We start from the raw sequence: 27,229 nt of genomic DNA, 5'->3' as shown, positions 1-27,229 counted from the left end.
AAGAAGTTCTGGGGACTGAAATGGCAAACTATGTTACATGCATTTACGAATATGTCAAAATGAACCCCATTATTAGGTATAACTATTATGAATTAGTAAGTATAAAAAGTCAGTATCTTAGAAGATAAAAGAAGCCATGGAAATATTCCAGGTTAAAGAGACATATTGACTGAGTACAATACCTGACTCTGAATTGGATTTGGTACCAAAAGAGGAAAAATGTCCTAAAAGTCATCATTAAGAACTGGAATGCAGACAGATTAGATAAATTGGGCATCAATGTCAATGTATGATACCTGTACTTTAGTTAAGTAAGAGAACATTCTTATCCTTAGGAAACACACACTAGAGTATTTAGGGAGTAATGGATACGATATATACAACTTATTCTCAAATTTTAAAATATTATGTAAGTTAGAGCAGATGATACAGCAAATGGGCTAATAAGTGAGTTTTTGTTTTTGTACCAGGGATTGAACCCACAGGCACTTAACCACTGAGCCACAACCCCAGCCTCTTTTTTATTTTTTATTTTGAGACAGGGTCTCACTAAACTGCTTAGGGCCTCATTAAATGGCCGAGTCTGGCTTTGAACTTGTGATTCTCCTGCCTCGGCCTCCTGAGCTGCTGGGATTACAGGCATGTGCCACCACATCCAGCATAAGTGACTGTTGATAAGGGAATATAAGCACTCTTTGTATTAGTCAGTCTTGTAACTTTCTGAAACCTTTGAGGTATTGCCAAATAAATGGTTAAAAAAATTAAAAACATTAGAGGAATTTTGGGGGTAATCCACTGAGTAAGCAGAAAGTTTCCTGATTATACTTATTCACAAAATTATAGCACCTCTGCTACATAATTGACATTATTCTAGGCACTTGGGTACATCAGTGAACAAAAATGAAAAAACCATCTGCTTTTTAAGTTATTGCTTTATAGTAGAAGAACCAGGAAATAATTGGGATGGATAAGTAAGATAATGGGAATGAGGAAACAGTGGACATGGAAAGGGTCACTAGAGAGCCAGGGAGTCACCCTTGACCAGCAGTTAGGAGGGTTGTATCCTGTTCAGGTTCTGTTACTACCCTCAATGGCATTTGTGCAGTTTACCTTCTCTCCCCTGGCCTCAGTTCTCTCCATTGCACTACAAAATGATCAGATAAAACCCTGGGCTACACCAGGGCAGGGAGTATGTCCTATTTCTATCTTACTGCTATTGGCAGCTAAATTTCAGCACCTCTTAAAGGAACAAGAGATCAATAAGAACTTTTGGAATGAATACATGGTTAGTTGATCACCAATGTCCTTCCCAGCTCTGTGATCTGCAATACGTCCAAGTAAGTGACATCAATACAGATTGCATAGATACTAAAAGGACAATGGGGGAGTATTAGGAACAACTTATGATAATAAATTAAATAACTTAGAAGAAATGGACAAATTCCTTGGAAGACCAACTCTCGAAGCTCACTCAAGAAGAAACAGATGACATGAATAGCCCTACACCTACTAAAAAATTGAATTTATAGCTAAATATTTTTCTACAGAGAAAATTCTAGGCCTAGATGGCCTAAACAGTGGATTCAATCAGATATTTAAGAAAAAATTAATTCTATACAAACTCCTCTAGAAAACTGGAGAGAATAATTCCCAATTCACTTATAAGATACCCTGATACCAAACACCAAAGACATTACAAGAAAGGAAACGTGCAAACTGATACCCCTCATGAGCATATATGAACAACTTCCTAAGTAAATCACTTCAAAGTAAAAACAATTTGAGGTTGGGTGAGATTCTGACATAAGCATTGGTTACAGTTGGTAGCTAAGCTAAAACTGGAGATGGAGTTCCATAAGACATTATTTCAACAATAGCTGGTTTCTAAACTACAGCCCTTGGTCATGTTCTTTTAGGAGTCAGTAGTGCTCACAGAAAGAACCCCATGGCAAAAACTGCCATTCCCTTATCTAACCATAAAAGTCAGGGGTGCCTTTTCAATACTGGAACGAACCCTGCTTAACACTACTTTTTCAGTGTATGTGTGTTTGACAGGGACTGAAACTTTTCTCCTCAGCTAAAGTCCTTAGGAAGAAATTGCATTACCCTGCTCTTCATACTGATCAGGGATTTTACGGGAGTTTATTTGCTTGACTAAATGGAATATGGGACAGCTGACTACAAAGCAGATGGGCAGGCCACACGGCCACATGAGGAAGACTGAGAGCAGCTCTGACATGTTAAAAACCACTTATAACCAGGAGCCTTCGAATAAGACAAGCTGAATCCAATAACAAGTCATCACCCCTTTCTGATCCCAAAAAAGATCAGTGACAGAATGCGCTGCTGGCAAATCAAAAAGTCCTAACACTTATGCATCCATCATGTTTAGATTTCAGCACCTAAGTACTGATGCCAAAATGCTGCACTAAAGGGCTCCATCAAAGTCACTCTGCTCGCCCTAGTTGTTTTTAGATCCACTGTTGGATGGAAGTCCACCATCCTCCACATACACTGCCCCTGCCAACACCTACCCAGATGCCTGTCTATCCATGTGATGAAAAGAAAACTGGAGCCCAAAAGAAGCCTTTGTGAGATCAGGTGCCAGTAGCAAAGAGACCTAGGTCAAAGCCCATCTCCACTGCTTACTTTCTGGGTTGCTCTGAGCAACTCGGACTCTGAGTCCAAGAGTCCCCAGGTAGCATGGTGGTTGGTGATTAAGCCTTACAGCATTGTCACAAAAGTCAAAAGAGATAAGACATGGAAGGCCTTGAGACAGTATAAGTATTTAATAAATAGTACCAGCTATTATTTTAGGAAAAACCCCATTAAGTCATCTGTGAAGGTTCTGGTTGAACTCATCTGCATACCCTATCCCTAAGCATAGGAGGTAGGTGTTCTTTCCCCAGCTAGCACAAAGCCACTGTGTCTTCTTGTCCCACTGTCTCTTCTCTCGGGTCCAATAAGCACATCTGGCGCTTCTTATGTTTATGGTCGAAACTGGATTTATTTAAAGGCCCATTTTAAACTATATCGTTTTCCTGTTGATCTCCTAACACCATCTGGCATGGGCATAAATGGGTCTGCAGAGCTGAAAATTTGTGGTATGGCACTGTTTTCTATAAAAAGCCACCTTCTCAGTATGAAAAGCACCTTTTTGTTTTCCACTGTGCCCAGATGTACACAGTGCTCGCTATGCCATGAGAGTAGGGAGCTGAACAGACAGCCCAGGTCAGAAGAGAGCTGCTGGCAGGAGGTCCTCTTTGAGAAGAGAATGAGCAGCTCATAGGCAGAACCCTAAGTGTTCTTGGTGTGCAATGGTTAGCACTCAGCTTGACATCCTCACAGACACAAAATAGTTAGGACAACTGACCCAGCAAGAGAGAAAATAGACCACCATCTTCCTGGGACAACAAGATGAGGAAGAGCAATGTTAGAAAGGTGTCAATCACAATCAGTACTATAAGAAGTACTGTCATGGAGCTGCCCATGACTAGAATATTCAAGCAACAGCCCAGACATTTTGGTGCTTCTTATGGGAGGAGAAAAGGAAGGTCTGTGTGTCTGAGGCGAGAGAAAAGGCTTCATGACAGTAGATAGTGGCTCTGCAAAGTGGGCCATCTGGTTCTCAGCCCCAGTATAGGGAGCACCAAAAAAAATGCTGTGCTTCAGCAGAGAACTCTGCACTGTCCACAGCCCACCTTCCCTCTCTACCCCACTCTGATTCTATGGGAGCACTCTGGAAATACTCTAGAAACAGGCGGTTGATAAGCCTGCTCACTCAGTGTTGCCCAGAAGGAGTTCTGATTCACTTTCCTCCTCCCCCTGCCCTACATCATGGAAAAAAACGGTTTCACTACTTTGCTCCAAATTCGTGCTGCTTTAACTCTTTCTTTGAACCACTTGTAACATCTGCCTGGTTCCCTCATATGAGTAAAATAAACGCTTTATCACAATTTTTTTTTATTTGTGCAAGAGTCATGATCTCACTTTTTTCTGAAAATGATGATTTAACAGAAGTCTTTCCTGCCTTCTGCTGGGTCCCTACTGCAGAGATGCTGAAAAGTGGTTAAGATAGTCAATTTAGGTTACTTGCATTCTACCACATTTAAAACATTGGTTTACCACTCCTTCCAGGAGGTAAGAGGCCCATCTGTGGAGACTGCAGGAGCACAGTCATTCCCTAGCAAGCGAAGCAGGCCAGCACACTCCAGTAATGACCATCACCACCATTTCCAAAGCACTTGCTGCATACCAGCCTCTGAGCAAAATGCTCTTTGCTTAGTGTTTCACTGGATCCTACAAAGACCTTACATAGTGACTGTTCTTACTTCTGTTTCACAAATGAAGGAAGTGAGGCTCAAAACAATAATACAACATGCTGGAGTCACTCATGTAGGAAGAGCTGCAGGAGGAATTTAATCAGTCTGTTCAACTCCAGTACTTTTAATTTCCAGGCAATCTTGCCTCACCTTTAAATAAAATTTCAGAATCTTTGCAGGATTCACGCTTAGTTCTTCAAGTGAAGATAAACAGAACTCCATAAACAGGTACCCAAAACAGGTTACTTCACACACCCCTCTTCTCATTGCTGCTGCCTACCAACCTCCAGATCATACCACCCAGGCATCACATAAAGATAGGCTTCCTCTCTAATTCATGTTCTTGAACCTCAAAGTGGCCCAGCATAGGCTGGAAATCTGACTACATTTCTCAGATTTACTCATTCACTCTTCTTCAGTGCCAATTTCAAACCTTTGCTGGCACCTTTTCTATTAAAACCTCTTTCCCTCTTATTCTCTCTCCAGCCTGGCCTTGCCTCTGACCTTGGGTCCTAAACTACCTTCAGTTACACTCCTCTCATTCTTCTTTCCTCTTGATTTCTTCCAACTGGGGTTAATCCTCCACTGGGTGTGCTCAATCACCCTCACCATCTCAGGAACCACTTAACTATCTATTCTTCTATCTATATTCATTTTCTCCCTTTATCAACTGGTTCCTCCCTTTGCTCCAAAAAAAATTTATTGTGATAAACTATACATAATGCAATGTATCATTTGAGCCATTTTTAAGTATACGGCTCAGTAACATTAAGTACACTCACAATGTTATGAAACCATCAAAACCATCCGCCTCCAGAACTTTTAGTCTTGCAAACTGAAACACAGTACTTCCTAATCAACTTCCCTTTCCTTCCTCCCACTAGGTCTTGGCAACTGTGATCCTACAGTATTTGTCCTTTTGTGACTGTCTCCTCCGCTGACTTCTTTTTCAATGTGGTAAAATACATCTAAGCTAAAATTGGCTATCTTACCCACTTTAATGTGGACTTAAAAGTTCAGTGGCATTAAATACATTTACATTGTTAGTCAATGATCACTGTCATCCATCTCCAGAATTCAATCTTGCAAAAGTGAAATTTTGCTCCCATTAAACAATACACTTCACATTCCCCCTCCCTCCCAGCTCCTGACAATTACCATCCTATTTTTCATTTCTATGATTTCAATTACTCTGAGTACTTCACATAAGGAGAATTAAACATTTTTCTTGTTGCAACTGGACTACTTCACTCAACATTATGTCCTCAAAGCTCATCCATGTTGCAGCATGTCAGAATTTCCTGATTTTTAAGGTTGAATGACACTTCACTGTATGTATGTGCCAAATTTTGCTTATTCATTCACCCATCAATAGTCACCTGGGTTGCTTCCACAGTTTAGATGTTGTGAATAAATGTGCTTTGAACATGGGTGTACATGTTCTAGACTTTGCTTTCAATTCTTTTAAGTATGTCCCAAAAAGTGGAATTGCTGGATCATATGAGATTTGTATTTTAAATTTTCTGAGGAGCCACCATACTATTTTCCACACTGGCTAACCATTTCACATTCCTGCCAACAATGCACAGGTTCCAATTTCTCCTCATAGAAGTCATCCTCATGAAAGTGAGGTAGTACTGCGTGGCAGTTTGGATTTGTATTTCCCTGATGCTTTGTGATGTTGAATATCATTCCACGCTCTTACTGACCATATGTATATCTTCTAGAAATATAGGCAATTCCTCTGCTTGTTTTTAACTTGGGGTTTTCTTGTCATTTTAGGAGTTCTTTAAATATTCAACTCATTCATCCTTCATCAGATATTTGATTTGCAAATGTTCCCGCCCCTTCTGTGTTCTTGTCACTCTGTTGAGAGTGTCTTTTGATGCACAATTTAAAATATTTTTATTAAGCCCAATGTGTATGTTTTTCTCCAGTTGCCAGTGTTTCCAGTTTCATAACCATAAAATAATCATCAAATCTGATGTCAGGAAGCTCTTGCTCTATGTTGTGGTCTAAGATTTAGGTCTTACATTTAGACCCATGGGTCTATTTTGAGTTAACTTTTATATATGATATTATCTAGGGGTCCAACGTCAATGGGTTTACATGTAATTAAGCAGTTTGCTCAGCACCAGTTCTTCAAAAGGCTTTTCCCCCATTGAACAATCTAAATACACTGGGTAAAATTCAACTGATCACATATGCAAGGGTTTATTTCTGGATTTCCTATTCAAGTCCATAAGTTTATATATCTGACTTTAAACCAGCATCACACTGTTTTGATTACTGAAGTGCCAGAATAAGTTTTTGAAATCAAAAAGTGTGAGTCCTCCAGTTTTATTATTCTTTTTCAGGATTGTTCTGGGTATTTGGAGTACCTTATGATTCCATATGAATTTTAGGATGGGTTTTTCTGTTTACAGAAAACAGCATTGGGATTTTCATAGGTATTACATTTAATCCACTTGTTTTTGGATAGTATTTCATCTTAAAAATTCAGGTTATTTTCTATCCATAATGCTTAGGATCAGAAATGTTTTGATTTCAGGTTTTCAAATTTTTGCATATAATAATGAGATATCTGAGGTATGAAACTCAAGTCTAAACACAAAATTTATTTTGGTTTCATATGCATTTTATGCACATAGAATGTAGATAATTTTATATGACATTTTTGGTCCACCTGTATTCTGGCTTATGACCCACCACATGCGGTCATGAGCAGAACATGTGACATCATGTCAATATAAACTTCAGAGCTATACATTTCCCCCTGAGCACTGCTTTCACTGTGTCCATAAACTTTATATATTTGTATTTTTCATTTCATTTACCTCTAAAAGTTTTCTAATTCCCACTGTGATTTCTTCTTTTATCCATGGATTGTTAGAGTATGTGTGTGTAGTTCTACAAAAATAATTGAAGATTTTGACACCATATTCTTGATAACAACCAGAGAGAAGAGAAGGAAACAGAAGAATAACACAATAAACCAACTAGATCTAATAGACATTCAGAGACACTGCCCAACCACAATAGAATACACATTCTTCTCAAGTGCACTTGGGACAATTTTTAGGATAGACTATATATATGCTAAACCACAAAGTAAGTCTCAAAAGGTTTTAAAAGATAGATATCATTCAAAACATCTTCTCTGACCAAAATAGGACAAACCTAGAAATCAATAACAAAACGGAAACTGGTAAACATGGGGATTACATTTAATAACCTAAAGTTACAACACTCTAATTTCCACTTACACCAACTTAACTTCACTAACATACAAAAATGCTGCCCCTTTAACACCTCCATCTTTACCCCTTTCAAGTGCTGATGTCATAAAATTACATCTGTATAACTGTATGTCCAAAAACATGAACTAAAAATTTTTAAATGCTCTTAAATTACAGAGAAAACAAAATGTTGAATTACCCAGGCCCCTTTCTCCTTCTCTTTTTCTGAGGTCCCAGCCATGAAGTGAGCAGCTCTGCTCCACTCCACGCTCTCCACTCTGATATGCTGCCTCAGCACAGGCCCAAAAGCAATGAAATCAACTGATCATGGACTCAACCTTCAAAGTGTGAGTCAAAGATGTACCCATTTGTGTACAATGAATCAAATGAAGTCTGTAAAAATAAAAAATAAACTTTTTCTTTATTAGTTGTTTATCTCACATACTTGTAGTAGTATGCAGCTATTCCATATTTGCAGTTTTTTTAAAAAATATATTTCTTTTAGTTGTTGATGGGCCTTCATCTTATTCATTTATTTATATGTGGTGTTGAGGATCGAACTCAGTGCCTCAAGTATGCTAGGTAAGCACTCTACCACTGAGCCACAACCCCAGCCCTTGCAGTTGTTTTAAGTGAACTAGTTTTCATATGTCTGGTTCCCAGAAGTCTAAGGGAGAAAAGTAAACGGGGTATGGGCAAGAGGAGCTACCAGGTCTTTAAATCTCCTGAAATTCTCTTCAGCCAGAGGAGAAAGTGTTCATAACAATGGGAGGTGGGTAAATAATGATTGGTGGTTATCTATTCTTCTTCTATACCTCTGTAATAAGAAGCAGCTATTAGTAATCAGAGAACAGATCTCTAATATTTGAAGGATAGGTGCATTTTCCCAATCTGTCTCCTAGAGGCCATGTCTAGTCTGCTGTAGGAGCATGTGCACAGATGCCTGTCCCAGGGCAAAGGGACAGGATGGGTGGTTGTTATATGCTAACAGCAGAGATGGATTGAAATTAACCATAATTTATCATCCAAATCTTTCCCTGGAGGTTTCAAGCTAACTTTGGACTCCAAAGTCCCACAACAGGGAGACATCAGACAGATTCCGCAGGGTGATGGTTGTGGGGAAACTGTAGAGCTTCCTCCTCTGCCATGTTTCCAGAATTCTCCCCCTACCACTGGCTTTTAAATATACTCGGTTCTCTCCAATCTAAAAGATGGAAAGAATAAAAACAGGCCATGGAAGTCTTAACTTTCTCCACCAGTTGCCCTATCTCTCCTCTGTTTTAGAGTCAGAATTTTGGGGGAAAAAAACCGTCTATGTTTGCCCTCTCAACCCCTCAGTATAACCCAGTTGGCTTCTGGCTTCCTCATTTTCCCCAGATGGTATTTGCTAAGGTTACCAGAGACCTCTAGTCTGCTCCAGAGAGCAGCTGCTTTTCAGTCTTCACCTACATTGGCTCCTCAGCAGCATCTGGCACTATTCCCCACTCCCTCCTCCTCTCTGTTTTTGTCACCCAAAGCTCATGGGTAGGACCTCTTTCCTCCCTATGCCCTCTCTAGGGCTCTCATTCAATCCTGTTGCTTTATCCACACACATACACACAGTTCACAGGTTCTCCTCTCCTGCCCAGACCTGTCCACTAAACCTCAGCACTATTTGGACAAATGCCTACTTGACCTCTCTTCACATCTAAGAGGTAGCTCAGACCAAACACATCTAGAAGCATATTTTTTGTTATCTCTGTCTTCCTCCTTGACTCTCACCCTCACTACCCAACACACTTTCAAGTACCTCCAAAGGCGGGAATTTTGGCTGTTCAGTTACACAGGCCAGAAGCCAAGCTGCACCTTTGCTCCTTTCACATCTCACACCCACTCCAACACTAAAGCCTGTTGACTGCACATGCCCAGTAGCTCTTAGATCCATTTTTCTCACATTCACCTTTACCTCCCACTCTGTTACAAGCTACCAGCATTTGTAGTACAGACTATAAGAAAAGTTCCTGTGTCTATCTACTGCAGCCTCTCTGGTCAGATGGAAGATACTACTGTTTGCAAAATGTAAATCTTATGCCTAGCAAAGAAACTTTGGCATAGCATTATGGCTTGACTTCTTACTTTTAGCTTCATCTCTCACCATGCCCCCCACATCCACCCACCTCTTCCTACCCCTACTCCTTCCTCTCTGCTGCTCCTTCCACACAGGACCTTGCCTATGCTGTTCTTATTGAAAATCATGTTTTCCAACCTTTTTATCATCTACTCTTACTCCCCCTACACAGCTAAGTGTCACCTCCAAGAAACCATCCTCACTTCCATGAACAGTTCAAATGTCCCCGTTATGGAATCTCCTAACACCTTGACTCTCTTTTCTGAAATTATCCATTGCAACTTGAGATTTATTTGTACAATTATTGGATTGAATCTGTAGGCAATGTGGGAACCGAGGCTGAGTCTGTTTTGTTTGCCACTGTATCTTCCACTCTCATCTCAGTGTCTGCATATATAAATAGTAAGAGCAGTCATGATTTATTGACATATGTGCCGGGTACTGTTCTAAGTGCTTTGCATAGATTATTCTTATTTCTATCTTACAACAGTTCTGCAAGGAAAATGCTATTATTTCCCCCTCCTCTTTAGAGATGAGTAAATTGAAGCATAGGTAATTTGGGCATAATCATTTAGGTAGTGAGAGACAGAGTTGGGTTTCATTCCCAGGCAGGCTAACTGCAGAGGCCACATACTGACTGCTACACTGGAGGCAATACCAAGCATATTTGCTGAATGAATAAATGGAAGATAAATAAAACTTCCTTCCCAGATATTGATGTGCACCTCACACACACAGAGAAGCTAGGTGTTTGTGTTCCCTAAAGTGCTCTCCGGCTCCAGAATTTCTGTGACCAGGGCATGAGAAGGGAAAGGGGAAAAACCTGTTCCTAACTCCTTTCTGAATTTCCAGGCTTGCCAGAGTCTGAGCAGCCATGAAGGTCCAGCCTCATCTCCCTGAACAGGGCAATGGGAATCCTTCCTCCAGCGTAGCCAGGGCTGTGAATGTCTCCCTTACTTTCTGTGCATCTCTGCCTGCCAATTCCATTTTCTATAATGCCTCTCTATTGCTATTTCTCCAAATACTGACCATTTTTCAAAGTCAAGCCCAGAGGTCACTTGCTTCAGAGAGTCTCTTGCTAACCAAACCATTTCTTTCAAATCTCACTATTCTGGTACTAATAAAGGTAATATAAAAACCCCAAATATTAGGTGTAACAGCACACAGGCATTGCAAGTACCTAGAGACTACTGTGTACCTAGGATGCTACAATGATAAAAAAAAAAATCTCTTTTTTTTTAAAAAAAAAAGGTTTTAGAGGAAGAACAAAACACAAGATGGTCAAGTTCTCAACCCCCATCACATTACAAAAGGGTTCTTAGGGCTATGGGCCTCCAGTGAAGTTTGCTGTGCAGGAAGTAGCTTCAGCTCAGCTGGTGAACGGCTAGAAGTCAGGAAGTACAGAGAAAGACGTAAGAGGTAGAACCCTCCACAGGAAAGCAGAAATGCACATTCCACCAGGAAAGTGCTGACTTGGCGTTTCTAATCAGTTCCATGATTCACCCCATGCCCCCAAGTCATAGGCAGGAATATAGAATTAAACATTTACACAAGAACACCCAACACTCATATTCTCACTCAAAAAAAGGCAAACATCAGTGGTCGTGAGTGAATCTGCAGCCCTATCATGCATTGTTTTGGTTTGCTTGGTTTTGGAGTTGAGACAGGTTCTGGCTACATTGCCCAGGGTGACCTCAAACCTTTGGGCTCAGGTGATCCTCCTCCACAGCTTCCTGAGTAGCCAAGGCTACAGGTGAGTCACCACACCTAACTATCCTATGATTTTTGATAGGTGTATAATCCAGTTTTTCCCTCTCATTAAATCTATTAACAGAACTTTGGGGCAAGAATATTTCCTCACTTTCTGTTGGTATTGAGAAATCAACATGTGCTACCTGGAAATAGTTCAGGAACCTAATTACCTGTGGAAATTTGTGCAGTAATGCATGAAGTCTAGGATATATCACACATGATCAAGTAGTGAGGATGTCTTAGGATACTTGCATAACATTTCTCAGCTCATAAAGCACTCTCACATATATTTTTTCATTTACTTTTCAAAATACTCCTCACTCTCCTCTAGATGTCCTCTGCTCTGTTTTCTTTCATACACACCCCAGGTAAGCCCTCAGCTACAGGGACAGCAGAAATCTCTTTCCTGGGTCTAAGACACTTCCATTACTACAGACTAATACAATGGGGTTTTCTTATGACCATATCCCACAGTTGGGTCATGGAATCACTGTCTCCTCCTCCAGTGAAGAATCTGGGACTCTGGAAGGTTAAGAGACTTAATTAAGCTGGCACTTTGATGGGCTCCTGGTGGATACATTCTGCTTTGGAGCTCTGTGTGGTCTCCCTCTCACACCCTATCTGCACAGAAGAAATTTTACCTGAGAGTTCATCAGGCGAATGGTGGTTTTTGTGCCCACATCTTGCTCGAAGTTGGCCGTGGGTGCTCCATTAAATCTCAAGACTGCATCATGATCATCTGTAAACCACAAGAAAGTAGAAAAGATGTTCTGAGTGCTGGCAAGATGCAGGAAGAGAGAAGGAAAGGAAGGAGAAAAGGCAGGAGGAAGGGGAGGGAGCGAGACAATACTACTTCCTGATCTTTATCCCCTCGTGTTACTCAGGGGAAATGGAATATTTGTGTGGTGCTCAGGTAAAGGTCGTAGACCGAGGTGACTGCCTGTCTGTCAGTCACTACAGAATCTTGTGGGGTCCATACCATTCATTCATGAAACCCATCCAGTGGCACCAGGGTGCTGGGGCACAACAGAAAAGTGAACAGGGCCAGCATGCTCTTTATAGTGGAGTCACTACTCCAGTTATCAAAGGAAAAAACCAAATGTTCTCTAGGTATTAACAGTAGATCATATTTCTATTTCCCTCAGGAAAATAAAGACACTACCATATACGCAGTCTATCCCACAAGTACAAAGTAGCTACTGCACTCCAAAAAAAATGTGCAATTTTCAGCAAATGGAAGAGATTCACTGTGGCATCCGAAACACACTAAGTGTTCCACTCAGGAACCTGAGGCCCTCTCAAGGGCCATAAACCTGGTGCAGCAGAAATGGAATAGGAGATCAGAGTGCTAAACTCAACTCCATGTTTTCTGTTTTGTTTTGTTTTGTTTTAATAAACACTTTTTCAGAAAGAATATGGAGCATTAAATTCAGTCAAGATCAAACAGACCATCTCAAAAACACCTGGGTCCTACCTCCTTGAAGCTATTTAAGCAGAGTTTGTAAGACTTGAAGAAGCTGACCAATCTGATGGGGGAGGGAAGTGATGACCTTTAAGAACCATCCCAGCCCTGAGTCTCTTACAAGTCATCTCACAAGAGTTCATCCTAACCTTACTTGATCAAGCAAGTTTGGGGGTCACCATTAAAATCTGCACCAGAGGTGGGGCTCAGTCCAATTATCTATTGTCCCATTTTCTTCCATGTGTGCTTTCATGGGCTTGTTCTTTATCTACACAGATGGAATTGAGAGACAAAAAGCATTTGGTTCAATATAAGATGATCCGAAAAGGGGATGCTACGATATTAAGATCGGAGGAACCTCCCTCTTTGTTTTAATTCCAGAGTATATCCTAAACCTCAAGAATCCATCTAATCACCTCCTTCACAGAAACAACTCAGCCCTATCCCCAATCCTTGGACAAAAAGTCATCAAAGTGGTTTGAAAGTCATATGAGATGATGGTCCAAATTTCATCAGCTTACTGAGCAGGAACATTGGACAGCAAACAGGACAGTAGGTACATCTTGACACAACTCAATTACAACAAGCTTTGTGAGAATCAGTCGCTGGTTTGAAAAGTGATCGGTAGTAGTCACATGAGATGCAGCTCCATCAGAAACTGCATTTAGTCAACTTTATCATCCCACAGATGAATAAATTATTGGTGAGAATCCAGTTAAGTAACTGAGAGCTTCATAAAAGGACTATTTATAACACTGTGAGTACAGTTTAAGAAAATCAACATGGAATGAACTAATTCCCAGAGCTGACTGCTATACTACCCTAGGGCTGGCTGCCATTACTATCCCCATGTGTAATATTGTGCTAGGAACAGAGACCCTGAGCTAAGGATGGTCACTGTCAAGAGCTGTGGTCTTCAGGAGAAGAACACAGCTACTGCTACATCCAGGCAGCAAGAAGGAGGCTAAGGGAATCAACATCCCAACCTCTCTTTCCTCCTTGCTTTCACTCTTGTTGGCTTGAAGGGGAAGAAGGAGAGGTCAGAGACTGATAGGGCTGCCTGACAGGACAGAGAACCTCAGTAAAGAGTCTGAGGAAACCCTGCAGGGCACACCTGGGGACACTCTCCATCTCCGCTTCAAGATGGTGCTTCTCCTGGCCAGTTTCAAATCGAAGCTAGATTTGACCCAGTGCAAAATTTCAACTTCCAGGGAACAGATGCAGATGGGAAAGAATGGAGGATGAGGTGGAAAGGGCAAATGGAGAATACCCAGCACAGAAGGCTTAGGATAGGTCCTTGATGATGACCATAAGCAAGGAGAATCTTTCATTCACGCCTACTGTACGCCAGGCACAGTTCTAGGCACTGGAGATAGTGTTTGTGAGTAAGAAAGACTAATTTTTACCTCACAGACCTTACATTCTATTGCACGACAACCTATGTGTAATATAGTTACAGATTGTGATCAGTACTGACACAAATAAAGTGAGCTGTGTGACAGAAACACTGAGGAAAACCCTTTTGTTAGAATAGTGATTCAGGGAATACCTAGGAGCTGAGCCCCAAAGGTTGGCCAGGCATGGAAAGAGGATAAGTGTTAAGACCAAGAGAGGGGCAAGGACTTGGCTGCAGATGAGTGAGTGAAAGGAAGAAACACCAAAGATACAGAAAAGAGGTCAGCAGGAATCAAACGGCGCAGGGCTAGGAAGGTCTGGTATGAAGTTTGGATTTGATTTTTTAAAACGCAACAATAATCAAAGACAAAAACTATGAAAAAGGTCACTGGCTTGGTATCACAAAGAAAAGGGCTGGGATCCTTGTTTGCCAAATCAACTGGAGGTTGAAGAACTTTCAAACTCAAAAGGCCTTCAGGAAATCATCAAGAAAAAACAAAACTAACAGAATACCAGCAAACAAGTCAGGCAAGCAGAAAACAGGAGCCAGTCACTACTTCTCCTTAACTTAGAATTAGAACTTAGAGAAGAAAAAAAATGTATATATAAATGCATCGCTATATGCAGATGACACAATTACTTCTAAAAATTCAACCGAAACAGCTCAAGTTAGTAAATTCATAAATAGATAAAAATCTCTTGTCTCCGGGTATAGAAATTTATTAACTAAAAATTATGATAAAGAAATTCTATCACAATTTTTCACCAAACATTTTTTATATTTTCCAATTAGCTTTAAGAATCATATATTATGGAGGACTACATTCTAATTATGGTAGGAGAAATTACATATACTATAGATCAGGGTTAGGAAACTATGGCCTGCAACCAAATCTGGCCCATCCCTCATTTTTATAAATAAAGTTTCATTGGAACACAGCCAGGCCCATTCATTTATTACTGCTGCCCATGACTGCTATTGCACTACAACAGCAAAGTCAAGTACTTGTATAGACACTCTATGGCTCTCCAAGCAGAAAATATATACCATCTGGCCCCTTACACAGACAGTTTGGTGAATTCAGACATAACCAATCACATTCTCTGAGCAATTCAATGTAAGGTTGTCTTCTCAGTCCTCATTCTGCCAAAGAACATGCCCAAACTCTGCAAATTCTGATGTGGCGGCTATTTCCCTTTGCCTTCTATCATGGTACTCACCTGTTCCTCCCTAAGTTTCTTTCTCTCTCTGGTCCTTCTGAATTTTTCTGTTTGACCTTTGCTCTTTCCCTGCTCTTAAAATGTAAAATCTTGGGGGTGATCCAAGATGGCGGCCTAGAGGGAGACTGCACCCCCAGTCGCTCCAGAACCCAGGAGTTAAGAAGGGGAGGCATTGAGAGACTCGGACTGAAATAGAGCCACGGGTGAGTCTGCCCACTGGGTAGAGCTCAGCCCGGGTGGCAGGCCCAGATAGAGGCGGTTTATTGGAGCCGGGCAGGGCAGCTAGAGTCTTCCCAAGGTAGCCTTCCACACTCCGGCAGTGGGCTCCTCCCACACGCCCAGCTGCACGGTGCAGGCCCACAGTGAGAGCATTTCCACACAGAGCCAGTTCCAAACCGTGGAACCAGTAGGGGGCTAGGGGCAGTTTTCTTCGGATGAGCTGCTTTATCAGATTCCTCCAAGACATCAGGCTACTGAAGGCTGGGAGGTGATACACTGGAAATCTACCAGGACACTATAAGCCAATAGCGGAAAACTGCAATATCTCAGGGTCCCACTGACAACTGACCAATATGAGAAAACAAGGGAAGAAAATGTCCCAAACAAACCTAGATACTACATCAATAAAACCCAATGACAGCACAGCAGAAGAAATGTCAGAAAGGGAGTTCAGAATGTACATAATTAAAACGATCAGGGAAGCTAATGAGGAGATGAAAGAGCAAATGCAGGCATTGAAGGAGGAGATGAAAGAGCAAATGCAGGCATTAAATGATCGCACCAATCAACAGTTAAAAGACCAAATACGGGACGCAAGAGATCATTTCAATAAAGAGTTAGAGATACTGAAAAAAAACCAAACTGAAATCCTTGAAATGAAGGAAACAATAAACCAAGTTAAAAACTCCATAGAAAGCATAACCAATAGGATAGAACACCTGGAAGACAGAACCTCAGACATTGAAGACAAATTATTTAATCTTGAAAGCAAAGTTGGTCAAACAGAAAAGATGGTAAGAAATCATGAACAGAATCTACAAGAATTATGGGATATCATGAAAAGGCCAAATTTAAGAATTATTGGGATTGAGGAAGGCTTAGAGAAACAAACCAAAGGAATGAACAATCTATTCAATGAAATAATAACAGAAAATTTCCCAAATCTGAAGAATGAAATGGAAAACCAAGTACAAGAGGCTTATAGAACTCCAAACATACAAAATTACAACAGACCCACACCAAGGCACATTATTATGAAAATACCTAACATACAAAATAAAGACAGAATTTTAAAGGCCGCGAGAGAAAAGAATCAAATTACATTCAGAGGGAAACCAATAAGAATATCAGCAGATTTTTCAATCCAGACCCTAAAAGCTAGAAGGGCCTGGAACAACATATACCAAGCCCTGAAAGAAAACGGATGCCAACCAAGAATCTTATACCCAGCAAAACTTACCTTCAAACTTGACGATGAAATAAGATCCTTCCATGATAAACAAAAGCTAAAGGAATTTACAAAAAGAAAGCCAGCATTACAGAACATTCTCAGCAAAATATTCCATGAGGAAGAGATGAAAAACAACGATGCAAATCAGCAACAGGAGGCGCTAGCCTAAAGGAATAGCCAAATAAAGGAGAAACCAAATCATGTCAAAAACAAATATGAGTCAATTGACTGGGAATACAAATCATATCACAATAATAACCCTGAATGTCAATGGCCTGAATTCATCAATCAAAAGACACAGACTGGCAGATTGGATTAAAAAGAAAAATCCAACAATATGCTGCCTGCAAGAGACTCATCTCATAGAAAGAGACACCCATAGACTAAAGGTGAAAGGATGGGGAAAAACACACCATGCACACGGACACAGCAAAAAAGCTGGAGTATCCATCCTCATCTCAGATAATGTGGACTTCAAACCAAAACTAGTCAGAAGGGATAAAGAAGGACATTACATGCTGCTTAAGGGAAGCATAAATCAGCAAGACATAACAATCATAAATATCTATGCCCCGAACATTGGCTCATCCACGTACGTCAAACAAATCCTTCTCAATTACAGAAATCAAATAGACCACAACACAATAATACTAGGCGATTTTAACACACCTCTCTCACCACTGGATAGATCGTCCAAACAAAAATTGAATAAAGAAACTATAGATCTCAACAACACAATCAGCAATTTAGACTTAACGGACATATATAGAATATACCATCCAACAAAGAATGAATACACTTTCTTCTCAGCAGCACATGGATCCTTCTCTAAAATAGACCATATTTTATGCCACAAAGCTACTGTTAGCAAATACAAGAAGATAGAGATACTACCTTGTACTCTATCAGATCATAATGGATTGAAATTAGAAATAAATGACAGAATAAAAAACAGAAACTTCTCCAATACCTGGAGACTAAATAATACACTTTTATATGATGAATGGATAACAGAAGACATCAGGAGGGAAATAAAAAAATTCTTAGAAGTAAACGAGAACAAAGACACATCATATCAAAATCTCTGGGACACTATGAAAGCAGTACTTAGAGGAAGATTTATTTCATGGGGTGCATTCAAAAAAAGAAGTAGAAATCAACAAATAAACGACTTAACACTACAGCTCAAAGCACTAGAAAAAGAAGAGCAGACCAATACCAAAAGTAGTAGAAGACAGGAAATAGTTAAAATCAGAGCCGAAATCAACGAAATCGAAACAAAAGAAACAATCGGAAAAATTAACAAAATAAATAGTTGGTTCTTTGAAAAAATAAATAAAATTGATAAACCCTTAGCCACACTAACAAAGAGAAAGAGGGAGAAAACTCAAATTACTAAAATTCGGAATGAACAGGAAACATCACAACAGACACGAGTGAAATACAAAACATAATTAGAAGCTATTTCGAAAATCTATACTCCAACAAAACAGAAAACCTCGAAAACATCAACAAATTTCTAGAGACATATGAACTACCTAAACTGAATGAGGAGGATATACACAACTTAAATAAACCAATTTCAAGCAATGAAATAGAAGAGGTCATCAAAAGCCTACCAACAAAGAAAAGTCCAGGACCAGATGGGTTCTCAGCCGAGTTCTACAAAACCTTTAAAGAAGAGCTCATTCCAATACTCCTCAAACTATTCCATGAAATAGAAGAGGAGGGAACCCTACCAAACTCGTTCTATGAAGCCAATATCACCCTGATACCTAAACCAGACAGAGACACATCGAGGAAAGAAAATTTCAGACCAATATCCTTAATGAACATCGATGCAAAAATTCTCAACAAAATTTTAGCAAATCGCATACAAATATATATTAAAAAGATAGTGCACCACGATCAAGTGGGTTTTATCCCAGGGATGCAAGGTTGGTTCAACATTCGGAAATCAATAAATGTCATTCACCATATCAACAGACTTAAAGTTAAGAATCACATGATTATTTCAATAGATGCAGAAAAAGCATTCGATAAAATACAACATCCCTTCATGCTCAAACACTAGAAAAAATTGGGGTAGTGGGAACATTCCTAAACATTATAAAGGCAATCTACGCTAAGCCCATGGCTAATATCATTCTAAATGGTGAAAAACTGAAAGCATTCCCCCTTAAAAACTGGAACAAGGCAGGGATGCCCTCTTTCACCGCTTCTATTCAACATCGTCCTTGAGACTCTAGCCAGAGCAATCAGACAAACCAAAGAAATTAAAGGGATACGAATAGGAAAAGAAGAACTCAAACTATCCCTGTTCGCTGATGACATGATTATATATTTAGAGGAACCTGGAAATTCCACCAGAAAACTTTTAGAACTCATAAGTGAATTCAGTAAAGTAGCAGGTTACAAGATCAATGCTCATAAATCCAATGCATTTTATACATAAGTGATGAATCTTTGGAAAGAAAAATTAGGAAAACTACCCCATTCACAATAGCATCGAAAAAAATAAAATACTTGGGAATCAATCTCACAAAAGAGGTGAAAGACCTCTACAATGAGAACTACAGAACACTAAAGAAAGAAATTCAAGAAAACCTTAGAAGATGGAAAGATCTCCCATGTTCCTGGATAGGCAGAATTAATATCGTCAAAATGGCTATACTACCTAAAGTGCTATACAGATTCAATGCAATTCCAATTAAAATCCCAATGATGTACCTTGCAGAAATAGAGCAAGCAATTATGAAATTCATCTGGAAGAATAAAAACCTAGAATAGCTAAAGCAATCCTCAGTAGCAAGAGCGAAGCAGGGGGTATTGCAATACCAGATCTTCAACTCTACTACAAAGCAATAGTAACAAAAACGGCATGGTATTGGTACCAAAATAGACAGGTAGATCAATGGTACAGAATAGAGGACATGGACACAAACCCAAATAAATACAATTTTCTCATACTAGACAAAGGTTCCAACAATATGCAATTGGAGAAAAGATAGCCTCTTCAACAAATGGTGCTGGGAAAACTGGAAAACCATATGCGATAGAATGAAATTAAACCCCTATCTCTCACCCTACACAAAACTCAACTCAAAATGGATCAAGGACCTCGGAATCAGACCAGAGACCCTGCATCTTATAGAAGAAAAAGTAGGTCCAAATCTTCAACTTGTTGGCTTAGGATCAGACTTCCTTAACAGGACTCCCATAGCACAAGAAATAAAAGCAAGAATCAACAACTGGGATAGATTCAAACTTAAAAGCTTTCTCTCAGCAAAGGAAACTATCAGAAATGTGAAGAGAGAGCCTACAGAGTGGGAGAATATCTTTGCCAACCATACCTCAGATAGAGCGCTAATTTCCAGAATCTATAAAGAACTCAAAAAACTCTACACCAAGAATACAAATAATCCAATCAACAAATGGGCTAAGGAAATGAACAGACACTTCACAGAAGAAGATGTACAAGTAATCAACAGATATATGAAAAAATGTTCAACATCCCTAGTAATAAGGGAAATGCAAATCAAAACTACCCTAAGATTTCATCTCACCCCAATTAGAATGGCGATTATCAAGAATACAAGCAACAATAGGTGTTGGCGAGGATGTGGTGAAAAAGGAACACTCATACATTGCTGGTGGGGTTGCAAATTAGTACAGCCACTCTGGAAAGCAGTGTGGAGATTCCTCAGAAAGCTTGGAATGGAAACACCATTTGACCCAGCTATCCCACTCCTTGGCCTATACCCAAAGGACTTAAAATCAGCATACTACAGAGATACAGCCACATCAATGTTCATTGCTGCTCAATTCACCATAGCCAGATTGTGGAACCAACCTAGATGCCCTTCAGTTGATGAATGGATAAAGAAACTGTGGCATATTTATACAATGGAATATTACTCCGCAATGAAGAATGATAAAATTATGGCATTTGTAGGCAAATGGTCGAAATTGGAGAATATCATGCTAAGTGAGATAAGCCAATCTCAAAAAACTAAAGGATGAATGATCTCGCTGATAAGCGGATGAGGACATATAATGGGGGGTGGGAGGGGCTAGCATTAGGTTTAGGGTTAGGTTTAGAGTTAGGCTAAGGAGAGCGGTAAGAATGAAGGAAAGAAGGACTGTGTAGAGGGAAAAGAGGGGTGGGAGGGGTGGGGGCGAGGGGAAAAATAAAATAAACATCATTACCCTATGTAAACGTAAAAAAAAAAAAAATGTAAAATCTTGCCTAGGTTTTCTAATCAGTCCTCTTCCCTAGATTACAACTATCACATTACCTCCATACAAAGACTCCTAAATCCAATCTCCCATTCTGATCCCTTCTTCAAAATCAAATATCCAACTGCATAGAAATCTACACAGAAAAATCCACAAAAACTCAATACACCCAAAATGGAATCTGTCTTCCTCTAGAAGCACACTCCCCTGTGATACAGTATAGCCTGGTTCCGGGCTATAAACGCTGCTTCCTGCCTCTCCTTCAAAGTCATTACTAGTTTAGACGCTAAATTCTGGTTCCTCTACTTCATCATGCCTCTCAAATCACCACTACAGCTATCAGACAGACCTGGCATTTCTTATCTGCGTGTGACAATAGTCCCTAACGATGGAGAGATTACACAGCAGTACTTTTGGAAAATGGGATTCAGAGAGAAATAAGAAATCACTCCAAAGCACACACCATTCCGTTCCTCCCTTGAGCAAAAACCTTCCAGAGCTCTCTATGGCTTAAAGAATGAAACCAAAAGTCCTTACAGTGATTGTCAACATGCTGTAAGAGCTGACCCCTAACTATCTTTCTGGCCTTGTTCCTTGCTCCTCTTTACCCACTGAGCCTCACATCCCATCCAGAAGGGATTATCTGTGATGCCTAAACACACTTCACACCTTTCCCACACAGCCTTTGCTTCTCGCCTCTGCTCAACTCAGCTTGCCCTTCTCCTTTCCCCTAGAAGAACAGCAAGGGGTCAATGCTACCACATTTGACTATTAAGCTATAATCATCATGAGGCACAGGAGCTGAGGGGCTAAGCACAGGGGTCTTTGAGTCAAATGACATTGTCAAATCCCAGTCTGCTGTCAATCAGTGGTGCAAATCTCTTGAGCCCCCACAGTTGGCTCATCAGCAAAATGGGAACCGTAACCTACCTAACCTGCCTCTCAGGACTGCTGGGAAGATTAAAAGAGTAGGCATGTTGGGCACAGAGCAGGCACACAATGATTGTCTCTCCTATTGGTGATAGCAGTTTTAAAATATGTTATTGTTTAAAGTGAAATTTCCAACAAATCTGATACTGTACATGTGTAAGTAAGCTATCAAAAATAAGTGAAAATTATTAAGCCCACCATCAGCCAGTTTATAGGACTACCAGAGACACAGTACATTATAGTCTCTCTAGTCAAAAATCTTGAAATAGACAAAAACAGTTAAAACAAAAATAACCATAAAACTTATCTTATTTGGGTCTTTTAACCCCATTCCTGAGCTTATTTTCCCATTAGGGAGTGGTAGTAATTCCTTCCATTTTCTACACCAAAAAACTTGTTAGCAGTATTGTTTATAAGGTTAACAATTAGACACTATCTGATATGTTCAACAGTTGGGAACAGGCTCAACAAATTCCAGATGCAGTGGGAAGTCTATACTGCCCGGGACTTGTGTGCTCACCAAAGAATCTTCTGCCCTGCTCCTTTGAATTCTAAGTTTCTACTTTGTATTATTGATGAATTCAGGAATGAACAAAAAAAGAATAAATGAATGAATGTCTTAAAAAATTTTTAAATTAAATGCCCAGAAGATAGACCCTATGAAAGTCATATTTGAAATCCTTCATGCAATGGTTATATTTCAGGATCAAAATCTTTTCATGGGATGTATTTAAGTTGTCACTACAATAGCACACAAAAAAGATTGTTTCAATCACATTATTAAGTCATCAAACTTTTAAGGAGTATATAAAAATAAAGAGAGATCAATTCAAGAGCGATCAGGCTCTGCCTGAAAGTCAACACAATCTTAGCCAGGTAAACAAAGATAATTTCACAGGAAGACACCTAAGACCTGGCAACTCTGAACACTAACACTTTGCATTTTTAATGCAAAATGGGAAAGTACTGAAAGAAATTTGGTTCTATTCTAGATAAACAAAAGCAGTCACACTTAGTTTTGAGAAACAAAGTCCAAAAGAAACCAAAAAAGGCAAAGGGTCAGTATTGGGGTGGGGCTGGTCATCTTGGCAGCCTTCGTTCAGTAGCACTGCCTATTTGGGGAGGTAGAGATGTGATCTCACCACTTTTTTCTGCTCTAGAAAATCCAATTTACATCTACATTTCTTCCTTGAGAGCCCATGCTTGAATTCAGACCATTTTTCTTGGCAGTCAGAGGAAGGAAATAAAACAGAGATGTATGACCTCACCTGCTCCAGTACCTCCAGGCTAACCGAAGAGCAAGGCCCCTGAGCTTTGCTCTCTTTATAACCTGATTCATTTCACAGTCATGGAAAATATTTTCTCTCAAAATAAGAGAAATAAGGGGCTTTAAGCAAATCAGTAGCTCTCTGTTGTATAAGTTCACCAATATGGGTGGACTTTCTTTATTAGCTACAACAGATTTCAGGAAAAGCAAATTGATATATTTTGACCAGTACTTTCAACCAGTGTATACTTTTGACCAGTTTAACTCTTAAACCTTTATGGAGTCACAGAGCCCTCCGAAAATAAATGTAACCTATGGACTCTCTCCCTTGAGAAATGCACAGAGACTTGGTGCATGAAGGCACATTATATACTCCACAGATATTTTTGCATGCTATTTTAGGGACTTATGAACCCCTTGAAGGTGGCCTTAGTCCCCAATTCCTGCTCTTATTATTTTTTTCCCAAAGAGAAAAGTTGAAAATTAGCCAGGAAGTTGAGGCCCAAATAGTTCTCATGTTTTGGATAAAACAATAGAATCTGAGAACCGGCAAATGCAGGTCCACGCTTCAAATGTTTTCATGCAGATTATTGCTTATTGCTAGCAATAGAACACTTTACCAATGGAATGCTCTGCAGAACAGCAATATCTGAAACAGTTGAAAATAAAGTTACTCAGTGATAAAGATGCCAGGGACCTGGATTCACATCCTTTCAAATAGCCCTTTGGCACTTCCAACTCTAAGAAAGATGCTTGAAGACATCACTCTGGGCTGGCTCCACTGGTGCACCAAGCCACACTTGGCCCTTTCCTCCAGGACCATCAATATGCCCAGGCACTAACTGGGAGTACTGGCTGTTCAGAGAACAATCTTAACATACCTATTTCTTGGCCCAGTTGGGAGGACTTCAAAGATCCTGCTGACGAGACAACAGCACATTTGTGCCATGGCCCCGCGTTGGTCCTGATATTCTCCTTGGGCAGGTAGCCCTTCCAGTCAGAGGTGTTGAAGGGAAAATCTGTGGCCTCCACCATGGCTACTTTCACACGGTTCCGAAGGTAGCAGCGCAGGGCGTCTGCACTATACTTGACACCTGGCCCCGGCCCTTTGTAGGATACTTTGTACTTGTTCATGTTCAGATAATTCTTCCAGATCTTTCGCAGTCTAGGTATAAGGTTTTTTGATGAGCTGTCCTTGTCCCACACCTGGAAGACCTGTGGTTTGGCCTGGGCTGGGCCCCTGGGACTGCTAACGGTCTGGCTGCCCCTGTGTGGGTCCTGGGTGCTGCCTGAGGACACAGACTTGGAACCAGACCTCATGGTCAGTTTCTCCAGGCTCTTCCACACCTGAAATTCCTTGGCTTGCAATTTAAGAGAATCATAGTAACTCCCTTTCTTCCTTTCCTTCCACACACAGATGACTGCAAACAGGAGAAAGGCCACAATACAGAAGCTGAATTTTTTCTTCAGGTTGGTGTAAATCATAATGAAAGATGTGTTCAGGGAAGCCACTCCGTTCTGAGCTGGAAAACAAACCTACAAAAGTGGAACAAGAAAAAAAAAGATGACAAGAACATTCAAAAGCAGCATGCAACCAGGTACAGTGGCACACACCTGCAATCCCAGCAACTCAGAAGGCTGAGGCAGAAGGATTGGAAGTTCAAAGCCAGCCTCAGCGATTTGGCAAGTCCTAAGCAATTTAGCAAGACCCTGTCCCAAAATAAAAAAAATAAAAAGGGCTGGAGATGTGGCTCTGTGGTTAAGCGCCCTGAGATTCAATCCCACTACTAAAAAAAAAAAAAAAATAGTGGTACACAGGGGATGACGGGTCAAGCAAAGGATTTAGAGTGAGAAGACGTGAATTCCAGTCCTGCCATACCTCCAACCAACTATGCAGCCTTAAACAACTCTCAGAAAAATTCAGCTTTTGTTTGCGCTTTAAATGTACACAGCTTTTCCTTGGACACTCCCTTCTTCCTCTGTGAACCCTGAATGCTTTCTATGCCCTCCCAACTTCTATGCCCTGAGTCTTAGTCTCCAGTTGCCTTGTCTACCTTCCTCTAGAAGCTTCATTCTTTGTTTCTCGAGGTAAGGAACCACGTCTTATGCATCACTTGGTTCCTAGAACCTTGTACTCTCTGTTAGATGAAGACATGCACGTTTGAAAAAAGAGAATTTAAAGAACAGGATGACTGGTCTACATCACAGAACCAAGAGTCTAAAATCCTCAGTGCCCCAGGGTTATTTTAAAATAGCCAGAGAAAGACCTCTTGCCAAGGATGATGCCATAGATTTATGGTGCATCTCTCTAAGGGCTGTAATGTTAGACTCCCGTGTAAGAATAAGTGTTATGTTCACAACATAACACTCAGTTTTGTGCAAGAAGAACACTCTTAAGATACCAAGTCAGCTAACTCACTTCATGATAGAGGATAGGAAATCTTGATAAGGTAGTAGACATATGGCCAATTAAAGAAAAGGAGACAAAACATCATTAAGCACAGTAGATATTATTTAATTTCATCCTGGCCAGAATCACTGTGACATATAACTAAAGGGAGCACCATGCATATCAGAGTCTAATTTAAGGACATCTCCTGAGCTGTGCAGATGGGCTCTGACCCACCATCCAGGAAGGTGCTATAATCTCCATTTTTATAGATTAGCAACAACCTGAGGCTCTGAAAGGTTAAGGGAAGTGCCCAGGATCACAGAACTAAGAAAGGTTCAAAACTGAAGTGCACTTGATTCCATAAGCCAAGCTCCTTCTACTATACCTTACACAGAAGTGTTGAAAGTTCTGAAAAGTCAGCCTCACTAAGCAAATAGACCCTAAACAGTTCCCTTTATATCGGGTAAAGATCCATTTTGTTTTCTCAGAATTTATTGTGAAACTGAATAGAAGATGGAAGCACTTTGAACTCAAACACTGTGTGTATCTTTTGAAAAACATTAAATTCTCTCGTCAATCACTGCATTATTTACCATAATAAGTCAAAGCAATTGCCCCTGTGTTTTGCTAACCCATTAAGAGTCTGGAGTCCCTTCCCATTAAGGTTGCTCCTAAGGATATCAGGGATTAGACAGTAGGAAAACTGGATTGGCTATTCACAAAACCTGGCTTCTTTTTTCCATTCTTGGTGACTATCTCTGCATCTAAGTTTTATATGATACCGATTTTTGCCTACCTCACGCGTGAAAATTTGAGAGGACCAAACAAAAGGAAATGTTAATGAACTTGGAAGTAGGAACAAAGGCAGGGGAGGTATTCTGACAGAGAAGGAAGAGGCAGTCCCTTGTCAAGAGAGCCATGTGGGGGTGATACAGGCAGTGAGAGATGGCAGGGATGGAGCACTGGCCAGGACTCATCAGCTTAAGAGACAGGCTCTTCATCCAAGACTCTAATTAAGTGACAACCAGCTCATTCTTGGAATTCACTGACAGTACCAACCAAAGCAGTATTTCCTACTGTTCTAGATCTTAGGAACCAGTGGCTCTGAGAATGATGGTTTCCTAGCCCAGGTGGTTGAGATTTTGGAAGTGACACAGGAAGAATTCAAACATAAGATCAAAAAGTGAGAGGTAGAGGCTTGTTACATCATTAGGAAACTGAGGCATTAAATTTCCTCAGCCACACAACATGAATAATCACATGACCATATGACAACTCAAAAAGAACTAGAGAAGTAGTATTAAGGAGACCCAACAACATGGTAGAAACTTTACCTGCATATCTCATTGAATCTTTACCATTACACTATGGATATTCACAATTCTGTTTTATGAAATGAAGAACTGAGCCTTAGAAGGGTTATAGAACTTTTCTGAGGGTTTCTCTGCCTTAT

General features: G+C 40.3%; 1 protein-coding gene across 3 annotated transcripts in view; it reads right to left on the bottom strand.

Annotated features, from left to right (window-relative positions):
• The window catches only part of St6gal1 (ST6 beta-galactoside alpha-2,6-sialyltransferase 1), a 138,769-nt gene that overhangs the window by 9,736 nt on the left and 101,804 nt on the right, over nucleotides 1-27,229 (bottom strand). For all 3 annotated transcript variants that reach the window (XM_047565245.1, XM_047565246.1, XM_047565248.1), the window contains 2 exons: nucleotides 24,266-24,920; nucleotides 12,062-12,159 (listed from right to left, as the gene is read on the bottom strand). In XM_047565245.1, the coding sequence (XP_047421201.1) occupies nucleotides 12,062-12,159; nucleotides 24,266-24,869 (702 nt within the window). In that variant the 5' untranslated portion in view covers nucleotides 24,870-24,920. The remainder of the gene's footprint in view (nucleotides 1-12,061; nucleotides 12,160-24,265; nucleotides 24,921-27,229) is intronic.

Source organism: Sciurus carolinensis, chromosome 9 (genome assembly GCF_902686445.1).
Source record: "Sciurus carolinensis chromosome 9, mSciCar1.2, whole genome shotgun sequence".
NCBI classification, from domain to species: Eukaryota; Metazoa; Chordata; class Mammalia; order Rodentia; family Sciuridae; genus Sciurus; species Sciurus carolinensis.
The sequence above is the reverse complement of the archived record's forward strand: the minus strand, read 5'-3'. Positions and strand labels throughout refer to the sequence as shown.